The following is a 10,899-nucleotide window of genomic DNA, read 5'->3' as shown; positions in this document are numbered from 1 at the left end:
AGACCTGGTCCCCTCCCATCACCCCAAGCCAACAGACACCTATGATCTCACATAGTTGGGTGAACCTGGGGCTCTGCTCTCAAAAACAGTCAGTTGGCCCATGACGTTGGTGAGTATTTCTCACTGACAGGAGGAAGCAGTGCATGCTTGTTACCTTAGAGATTAGGTTGTCACCTGAGTCACCACATTTCCATCTGTTTCTATGGCACCTGAAGTCCGTCTTCAGAGCAGAGCCTCCAACCACACCTCACTTGCTCTCCCGACCTAACATGAGGTCAGGAATGAATGAACGGGGTAGTAAAGCAATGTTAGAACCTACAGATAAACATGGCTCCACGAGAAAGCTGAACTCGGGTGATATGTAGGACTCGGAGACACAGTGTTGTGGAGTAACTAAAGCGTGTTGTCTCGGTGGGTGAGGTCCACACAGAGCACGGAGGTGGTCTGTTTCCAAATAATTGCCAGGGCCATGAGGATGTCACATGGACTGTCCAGGCAGTGTGTCCAGGAGTCTTGGTCACACTCAGGCAGAGTGTAGAGAGGGTTCCATTGGGCCTGATGTATACACCACTTGGAAGGCTCTCTTCTAAAATTTTGTCAGAATTTCCAAGCTATTATTGCTCTGGAAGTGTGTTTATATATTTCCTAGACACTCCACCTATGGAGTTGGACAATCTCAAGCATGACACAGCCGTAGCTCAAGGTGAGAGACACAATGGTTTTAAGGTGACTCCAAACAGCTCCTCTGCCAATGTTGCCCAAACACATGGCCATGTGAACACATAACATGGTCTCATGAGCACAGGTGACTTCCTCTAAGAACGAAAAGAGGACTCGGGTTCATGTTAAGGCCTTCACGTTTATTTTAACATCAAGTTTGAACAACAAACTGGCTTTTCCATAACATTTATCCTCAAAAACCATCTTGTTTCAAGTTAGCCTAGCAACCTGTGGCCTTCACAACTTAGGTCTGAACTGCATCTGTTTAATATTATTCTGCCAAGGGCCGGTCCCGCTTAGCAGAATGAAGGCTGCCTCTGAGACCCATTTTTCCAACTCCCAGCCCTGGCGCCTCTCCTTCTCTAGCAGCCCGGAATGGCTTACCGGCCTGCGTCTAGATTGTTGGGACCTGTTGGAGCTAGCCCGTGAATAAGTCAGAAGATGAAATTTGCTGGCTTTGAGACAAATGGCCAAGTCTTGGGGGATGCTGGATCCAGAACAAGGAGCTGGCTTTCCTCCAATTTATGGGCAGGTAGATGGGCTCCTAAGCAGTCGGGCCAGTCACATAGGTGGAGAGTAGCCAGCCTGAGAACGAGATGTCTGTAACTGCCCTCCACAGGGGACCGACAGCTAGAGGGAGAAGATCCATCACTGCCAGTTATGAAGACAGCTGGAAGCCTGTTCTAGGACACGGTTCAGCCGTTGAAAGAGGGTGTGGAATTTCAGGGAAATGCAGAGCGACAATCTTACATGAGGCTGACAAGACGCTCACTGCACACTGAGATTTCACTCATGCACATCTGGACTATGTGCAAGCCATTCGGTAACTTCATGTTTGGCCTGCAGCTTGATTTTTGAAGACATATCGGAAGGTCGTGTTAACATAGGAGAAAATGTCTCTCTCATGGGATTCAACTCTGGGGGCTACTTCTCAAAAAATAAACAAGCGTAGCAGGGAAAAGGCAGGAATTATCTGAAAAAGGAATCCGACAGTTTCTATCCACGTGTCGCCAAAAGAATGAAAAGTCTCACCGATGTTTCCATAAAAATACACATTAGGCTTTAAAAATTATTGTTGTTTAAAAGCTGATACCAGTGGCTTTTTGTGTAAAAGAATATAGGTCCTGAATGAAAGTACCAAGTCCAGTCAAAAGACATGTTGTGGAAATCAATGTTCTTGTCCTTCAAACCTATCAGGACAACTACACATCCAAAGACGTTGAGGGAAATGCAAGGGTTTGCAATCGTTTAAGAAAATAGCGCTTCACGAGTTTGCGATGAAGACATGGTGATGAATGTGCCACCACCAGATGCGAGAGATGGGCCCCAGATGAATTGTGCACATTCCCAAAGTCTCGAATATCCAGAACATACTTACACGCGTTGGGGAAGGGAGGAGGCTTTCTCATTAATTCTAGAAAGGAGGCGGCTCCCTGCAAAGGTATGGGTGCAGGGGGAGAGCTAATTAGCTTTACGGGTGGTTGCTGGTTCCCTTCTTGCCTTCTTTAAGATATTTCTGTCAAACAGCTCTTTCTCCCGGTAATGCACAGGTGGCCCTCGCAGGTACTTCTCCTCTGCTGCCTTGTAATCCAGCCCATCAAGTGCGGCGATGGCACAAATCATGGCTTCCGGGAGAAGAACTTCCAGAACAAAACTGACTTTGTCATCCCTTATCAGAGTCAGCATGGTCTTGTCAACTTGCTTGTAGATTTCTTGCAAATGCTTGGCCACGACTTCCAACTGATCGTCATCCTCCAGGTATGTTTCAACGCAGAGCACATCCCTGTGTGGGGTCAGAAACGCGGTCAGCCACCTGGACTGCTTCCTGCCTTGCAAGATGTCCAGAAGGTGGGGGTCGGCCCCCTTTCTCGTCACGATGAAGTCCACCAGCTTCTGGTTGTCTCGGTCCCGAGCGGCCCTCATCCGGTCTGGGAGGATTTTCTTGCAAGGCCTCTTCCCGCCCAGGGAGGTCTCCTCCTCCCAGTCTTCCAGGTCTCCATAATTCACCTTTGGAAAGTCAACCTGCAGGTCTCCCTCTTGGATGGCTCTCCTGATTGGGTAGCTGACGTCTGCGGCGTAATAGTCCAGGAAAGAGCCCCGGAAAGAACCCCGGACCAGTCCTTCTCTGTAGTGGGAAATCAGTGAGAAGCACCAGTTGACACTTTGCTTGTAGGTCTTCTGGGCTCTCTTGAGCAGCGTCTCTTTCTCCTTACAATCCAGGTGCTTCAGCCTTCGAAGAGGAACTTGAATGCCCCGCTTTCCATGGTGCAGGTTGGCCTCAAGCAGGAGCACCCTTGCAGTCTTGTCTGTGTTGCTGACACTCTTGACCACTGCTGGCCAAAATGGATGATCTTGAAATTTGAACCAGACCATCGTTCCCCTTTCAATGGGACATGGCTCCTGTGGAAAAGCAAGGCTGGCGGGCTGCCCATCCTGTTTACCGCCAGCCCTTTGAACCATGGTGACGGGATTAGCAAGCTTAGCGTCAGCAGGGGTCTGAGGTCCTTGAGGTCGCCTCTGAAAATCTGTACCCGGAGGTTTCCTTTTTCTATTGGCAAGCCAGAGTGAAGAAGGCAGCCTGTGCTGATGGGACCCAGAGGATGTGGCCATGCCTGCCCAGCCTGGCTTCCAGGCACCCTCTCCTGGGTCCTGAACGTACCCCGAGAAGGGAGAACATTCTGGGGAAGCAATCAGGGTTTTCTTTGGGCGGCTATCCCTTGTCTCTTCCTTCAGAGCAGGGGGCGCAGGGCTGGTGAGACCTGGCGGCCGAGATGCACCCTCCTCCGTTACTGTGGGAGGCAGGGACATAAGAGTTGAGGCCTTTGCCCTTTTCTTGCCCTTTTTCTCACAACCATGCCACGAAAGTGTCAGGGAATCCTGGCAGGCTTGGGAGCTTTGCAACACCTGTGCTTGCATTCTACCTGGAGTAGGAGCAATGGCCATGAGCACCCGTGACCTGTCCCTGCCCAGGGCACCTGGAGTCAGATCAATGGCCATGCACGCTGGTGAGCTGTCACTGCGCAGGATGCCTGGAGTAGGATCGATGGCCATATGTGCCTGTGACCTGTCACCGTGCAGGGTGCCTGGAGTAGGAGCAACGGCCGTGCGTTCTCCTGAGCCGTCACCACGCAGGGTGCCTGGAGTCTGAGAAATGGCCTTGCGTTTCCGTGACCTGGTACTGCGCAGGACCCCTGGCATAGATGCAATGGCTGTGCGAAATGGTGAGCTGTCACCGCGCAGAGCGCCTGGAGTAGAAGCAATAGCCTTGTGTGCTTGAGAGCTGTCACCGTGTAGGGCGCCTGGAGTAGGAGCAATGGCCCTGCTTTCTCCTGAGCCATCACAGTGCAGGGTGCCTGAAGTAGGAGTAATTGCCTGGTGCGCTCGTGACCCGTCCACATGCAGGGAGCCTGCAGTAGGAGCAAAGGCTGTGCACGTTCGTGAGCTGTCACTGCACAGGGTGCCTGCAGTGGGAGCAATGGCCTTGCGTTTCCATGACTTGTCATCGCGCAGGACGCCTGGAGGAGGAGCAATAGCCGTTTGCACCTGAGAGCCGTCACCATGCAGGGCTCCTGCAGGAGAAGCAATGGCCCTGTGTACTGGTGACCTGTCACCACCCAGGGTGCCTGGAGTAGGAGCAGAGGCCCTGCATGCTGGCGACCTGTCAACGTGCAGGGTGCCTGGAGTAGAAGCAATGGCCTTGCATTTCCGTGACCTGTCAGACCTGCCACCGCGCAGGGCAGCTGAAGTGGGAGCAATGGCCTTGCGTTTCCGTGACTTATCATCGCGCAGGACACCTGGAGGAGGACCAATAGCCGTTTGCACCTGGGAGCCGTCACCATGCAGGGCTCCTGGAGGAGAAGCAATGGCCGTGTGTACTGGTGACCCGTCACCATGCAGGGCGCCTGGAGAAGGAGCAGAGGCCCTGCATGCTGGCGACCTGTCAATGTACAGGGTGCCTGGAGTAGGAGCAATGGCCCTGCATGCTGGTGACCTGTCAACGTGCAGGGTGTCTGGAGTAGGAGCAATGGCCTTGTATTTCCGTGACCTGTTGGACCTGTGTCGGCGCAGGGCACCTGGAGTAGGAGCAGTGGCCTTGCATTTCCGTGATCTCTCAGACCCGCTACGGTGCAGGGCACCTGGAGTAGAAGCAATGGCCTTGTGTTTCCATGACCTGTCACCTCGCAGGGAACCTGCAGATGGGGCAATGGCCGTGCATGCTGTTGAGCTGTCACTGCGCATGGTGCCTGGAGTAGGAGCAATGGCCATGTGCGCCTGAGAGCCGTCCCCGTTCAGGGCACCTGGAGTAGAAGCAACGGCCGTGTGCACTGGTGACCTGTCACCATGCAGGGCGCCTGGAGAAGGAATAATGGACGTGCGCGCTGGTGAGCTCTTACCGTCCAGGGCGCCTGGAGTAGGAGCAATGGCTCTGCATGCTGGTGTCTTGTCAACGTGCAGGGTGTCGGGAGTAGGAGCAATGGCGTTGCGTTTCCTGTCATCTTGCAGGGCCCCTGGAGTAGGGGCAACGGCCGCGTGTGACGGCGGACTATCACTGCACATAGTGCCTGGAGTAGGAGTAATGGCCATGTGTGCTTGAGAGCCATCGTGGCCGTGCAGGGCGTCTGGAGTAGGGGCAATCCCTGTGCGTTCTCCCGAGCTGTCACCATGCAGGGTGCCTGAAGAAGGAGCAATGGTCGGGCATGCTGGTGAGCTGTCACCGTGCAGGGCACCTGGAGTAGGAGCAATGGCCATATAAGTCCGTGACCTGTCACCGTGCAGGGCCCCTGGAGTAGGAGCAATAGCCCTGCGTTTCCGTGACCTGCCACCACGCAGGGCCCCGGGAGTAATAGCGATGGCCCTGCGCTTCCTTGATTTGCCACCGAGCAGGGTGCCTGGAGTAGGTGCAAGGCCCATACCCACCCGTGACCTGTCCCTGCCCAGTGAACACGGAGTAGGGGCAATGCTCCTGCATGCCCGGGGCCTTTCACTGCACAAGGTGCCTGGAGCGGGGGCAGTGGCCCTGCTGACCCCTGACCTGTCACCGGGCAGGGCTCCTGGAGTAGGACCAGTGGCCGTGCGTTTTTGCGACCTGTCACCGCACAGCGTGCCTAGAGTAGGAGCAATGGCCCTGCACGCCGGTGACCTGTCACTGTGCAGGGCACCTGCAGGAGGGGCAACGCCTGTGCCCACCCGGGACCCAACCCCGAACAGTGTGGATGGACTAGGTGCAATGGCCCCGCCTGCCCGTGACCTGTCCCTGCGCAGGTCACCTGCAGTAGGGGCAATGCCCATGCCCACCTGTGACTCATCTCCACACAGTGCACATTGAGTAGGGCCAATGGCCCTGCGCGCCCGGGACCTTTCCCTGCACAAAGTGCCCGGAGTAGGGGCAATGGCCCTGCTCGCCCCTGACCTGTCAGTGCGTAGAGCTCCGGGAGTAGGACCAGCGGCTGTGAGTTCTTGTGACCTGTCACAGCACAGGGCGCCTGGAGTAGGAGCAACGGGCCTGCACGCCAGTGACCTGTCACCACGCAGGGCATCTGCAATAGGGGCAATGCCTGTGCCCACCCGTGACCCTATCTTGCACAATGCGCATGTAGTAGGGGCAATGGCCCTGGCCCTGCGTGCTCGTGAACTGTCACCGCACAAAGCACCTGGGGTATGGGCAAGGCTGGTGTACGCCCGTGAATTTTCACCACGCAGGGTGCATGGAGTAGGAGCAATGGACGTGCGTGACCTTTCACCACGTAGGGCACCTGGAGTAGGGGCAACGCCCATGCCCACCCGTGACCTGTCCCAGCACAGTGTGCATGGAGTAGGGGCAATGGCCCTGCATGCCCATGACCTGTAACCTCACAGGGCACCTGGAGTAGGGACAATGGCCCTGCGCACCCATGACGTGTAACCTCGCAGGGCACATGGAGTAGGGGCAATGCTCTTTGGCATCCGTCACCTGACACCACGCAGGGCGCCTGGAGTAGGGGCAATGGCTCTGCGTTCCTGTGACCTGCCACCACGCCTGGCACCTAAAGTAGGGGCAATGGCCCTGCTCACCTGTGGCCTGTCCCCGCACAGAGAGCCTGGTTTAGGGGCAGTGGCCCTGTGCACCCATGACCTGTCACTGCACAGGCAGCCTGGGGTAGGGGCAATGGCCCTGTGGGCCCAAGACCCATAACCTCGCAGGGCATTTGGAGTAGGGGCAATGGCCCTGTGTGTCCGTCACCTGCCACCGCGCATGGCTCCTGGAGTAGGGACAATGGCCCTGGGAGCCCCTGACCTGTCCCCGCGCAGGGCGCCTGGAGTAGGGGCAATGGCTGTGGGCTCCTGTGACCTCTCATCCCGCAGAGCATGCTTACTCTCTGAAGGGATCGTCGGTGATCTTGGGTTTTCCCTCTTCCCAAGACTCCTCCTTAAGTCGCCTTTGCATCTCCAATCATCTTCATGAGGGACGGAACTGGCTGGTTTTTCGGGCACCTTCTGAGAAAGCTGAGAGGGCGTGGTGTTCTCTAGTTCATGTGGTTTCCTTCCTCCACCCAGATTTGTTCTCTCGTTCAGAATCTCCAGGGCCACCTGAAGGGTTCCTCTGTACCCCATCTTCTCTCTGAGTGGGGCACTGAGCTTCGTCTGTGCCGCTGCAGAGGCGGCAATGTCTTCCATTTCAGACTTACTTGGGGTCTTCACGTCTGTGCTTTTCACCTTGATTTTTTCATCTACGGCGAGGATTTGAACTTCTAGAGAAATCGCCTTTTGGGGCTTCGTTTTTGGTGAAGTCCCACGTGTACACAAAACCTTTGCTGGCCATAGGCGGCCTTTCCAAGAGCATAGGACGTACTCAGAGTCCATGATGAGCTGAGTCGTGTGTGAACAGGTAGCTGAAGGAGGTCGAGGGGTCTGCTTGTCACACCCTCTGCTACCGCAGGTCACTCCTAAACCAAGCTGCTCTGCAGAGCATCCTTTGCCTTCGGACTGCAAAGGATGTGCAGTGTGGGTGGGCTGGGTTCCTCCTCCTGAATCTCCCTGAGGCACTTGAACTCGTGTTTCCAGTGGACAATACTGCAGTATGCTGCAACGTGGTAAAGGGAGAACGGAAATGTATCAGAAAAGCATCCTTTTGTGAAACGCGAAGCACCCTGCTCAGTGAGGTTGATAAAATAAGGAAGCATGACAAGCGAGTCTTAGACCGGAGGGATCGACAGATGGTAAGTATTTGGGATCATACAGAAGGTCCCCAGGAGCTTTATTACACACCAAACCCAAGGCCTTGTGCTAATTTTAACAATTCCATATTGAGGAACACCTGCATGGGGAGGTGGGTGTCCTGGCAGGGACCCCACGTTTCTTATTAAGTATTCTGAGCCTTTGGGCTCCTTGGGCAGAAACCTGGGGAAACGCTTCATGTTTTTATTTCTAGGGTGCTAGTATGGACCTGTGCTTCCCAGGAAGCCCGAGGAGGTCTCCCACATGCAGATGCTGGGTGTTGGCACCATATCATGTGCAAGAACACAAACATGTAACCCAGAGCTGCGTGGAGCTCATCCTGGTGATTACTGGCTACCATCGGTCGTGAAGATCACTGCAGGCAGCGGTCACTGGCTGCCATCTGCACCTCTCTACCGTGGCTTTAAACTTTTGCCTCCCGACACCATCCGTGACTCTTATCCTGAAAACAAGTGTCTGTACAACTACGGGCAAGGAAAATTCCACCGTGAAATGTCGGCATGAAGTGAATGCAAGCGAATGTTTAGTAAATGGGGAAATCTTACCCAGTGTCACATGGATCGCGGCAGGTTTGGTTCTGTGAGCTGGATCTCTTGCTGCTCACACTGCAAGCACTGGTGTGCAGACCCTTCAACCCGACTCCGTGCCCCTGAAGTGCGCTGTTCTTCTGGCGACCCAGTGGCACCACGTGCAGATGCTCAGGACCTATGCACTCCTAATGTCAATCTGGAAACCCAAATACAGATAGGAAACTAAGCCAATCAAGTGATTTATCCTGTTCCCCTCCTCAACTCTCGAGTGCATGCCCTTTTCAAAAAGAACTGACATCTTCATCTCAGGCATCATGTGGATGTCATCTTTGTTTTCTTCCCTCATTTGCATCTCCAAAAATTTCCCTGTTATGCCACTTAGTGTATGCTAGTCTTTTTCTGTTTCAGAACCTTGGGAACTACTGCTTTCCTGACAGCATCCCCCTAAGACACATGGATTCCATATCAGCAGTCTCTCTCTCTCTCTCTCTCTCTCTCTCTCTCTGTCTCTCTCTCTGTCTCTGTGAAATGAAATGTACTCAATGAGATTGATAAAATGAGGAAACATGACAGGTGACTCTTGTCATTTTACTGTGTTTTTCTGATTCTCAAATAACATGAAATGGGTTAGCATGGAATATGAAATGTGTAGACAGACATATGAAAGGACACCACGTCACAGAAGCTCAGTCCACATGACAATGTGCCTGCTTCCAAGGCATGGCCGATGCATCCATGTGCACACACACAACTGGAGCTCCTAACTTAAGAGCATAACTGGACACATTGTCTTGTGAATGCTCATGTTCCTACCTCATTTGTGTGAACGTCTGTACCGTGAGGCTTCCCTGATAGTTCCAAACTTTATTTAATGAAATGTCCCATATTATAGAAATGTGCACTGAAGATGCAACTCTTTTGTCAGTCCTTCACTTCCCACCTTCCACATCGAAATACTCTGCTAGCCTGTTGTTGTTTTCTATAGCCATTGTACAATATTTGGTACCGTGCAATATTGGGTATCATAGCTCATTTACATATTTTAGCTCATGCATTGTGGACTTCAAATTACAGGTTTCATGGGCCAAAAATTATTTCCTTAACAAATGCATGTGTGTGTGTCTTTGTTCACGGGCACTGGTAGATGTAATATGACATGTGTAATGATGATGAGATATACATGCTTTAGGGAAAAGTTGCACAAAACCTTTCTTAGATGAGGGTATGTGAACGTACGGGTTTAATGCCCTCTTCTTCAGATAACTCAGAGTACTGAGCTGTCAAGCACAGGTGTCACCTGTGGACCCAGAACAAAAGTGAGAAGGAATCACCAATGACCCTGGCACTTCAATCTCCCCTTAACTGAAACTGCCAGCCCATGTCACAAAACAGGTGTGATTGGGCACCCTCAAGCCCAAGTCAATGCCTACCACATCCCCAAATGCAGTCTCTCCTCTCTTCCTCTCTCTCTCTGTCTCCACACACACACATAAGCACACACACACACACACACACACAAGCACACACACACACACACACAAACACGTTGGAAACTCAAGGAGCCTGGCATTGATGCATAGAATCCATGCTCACTGCCTCTACACATTCCTGTAAATGTTTCTGCTTCCAGTACAAATGCTGTTTTCTTCCTCGTTTAGTTCCTTATTTTAAACATAGACAGGAAAACATCTAAAGGGATGTCTAAAATTTCTAAATAGAAAATATTGTAAGCATCACCCATCCAATCACCCAGAAATGCTTATATGAGTCCACACACTCCAGAATTTTTGTCCTGTTGATATACGTATATTTCTTTTCTTTTCTTTTCTTTTTATTTATTATTATTATTATTTTTTTTGAGATGCAGTCTCATTCTGTCTCCCAGGCTGGAGTGCAGTAGCGCGAGCTTGGCTCACTGCAAGCTCCACCTCCCAGGTTCAAGCCATTCTCCTGCCTCAGCCTCCCGAGTACCTGGGACTACAGGCACCCGCCACCATGCCTGGCTAATTTTTTGTATTTTTAGTAGAGGGGGGATTTCAACATGTTAGTTAGAAATAGAGCAAGATAGCTAGATAGGTCTACATCTATCTCTGTCTAGGTTTACCTTTATCTGTCTATATTGCAGATCCAGCTAGATCATGATATGCAAATATTGATCTACTTCCGCATACCAGGATCCACGAGATACAAATGGAACATTCACTAAGCCCAACTCATTTTTGTGAATGAACCCAAGTTCTCAGAGTATTGAATGAGTAGGACAATGTGTTTAATATTTTATTTCAAAATGAAATCAAACTCTGCCTGCACAATACGACTAAGCAGATGAAAATAAAAGGAAAATGGGATAAATAGTAAGTCTACAATCTATAGCATCATCGTCCATTTTAGGTCCCTAAATAAATTATCAGTAGAGTATTTTCTAGTTTTGGTG

General features: G+C 52.0%; 1 protein-coding gene across 1 annotated transcript; it reads right to left on the bottom strand.

Moving 5' to 3' along the window:
* Positions 1–839: 839 nt before the first annotated feature.
* LOC123571213 (uncharacterized) lies at positions 840–7,774 on the bottom strand. The gene is made up of 2 exons (XM_065538170.2): positions 7,074–7,774; positions 840–5,447 (listed from the first exon to the last, which is right to left on the bottom strand). The coding sequence occupies exons 1-2, from the start codon at positions 7,558–7,560 to the stop codon at positions 2,182–2,184; spliced, it is 3,753 nt and encodes a 1,250-aa protein (XP_065394242.1). The 5' UTR covers positions 7,561–7,774; the 3' UTR covers positions 840–2,181.
* Between the last annotated feature and the right edge of the window lie 3,125 nt (positions 7,775–10,899).

This window comes from Macaca fascicularis, chromosome X, assembly GCF_037993035.2.
Source record: "Macaca fascicularis isolate 582-1 chromosome X, T2T-MFA8v1.1".
NCBI classification, from domain to species: Eukaryota; Metazoa; Chordata; class Mammalia; order Primates; family Cercopithecidae; genus Macaca; species Macaca fascicularis.
The sequence above is the reverse complement of the archived record's forward strand: the minus strand, read 5'-3'. Positions and strand labels throughout refer to the sequence as shown.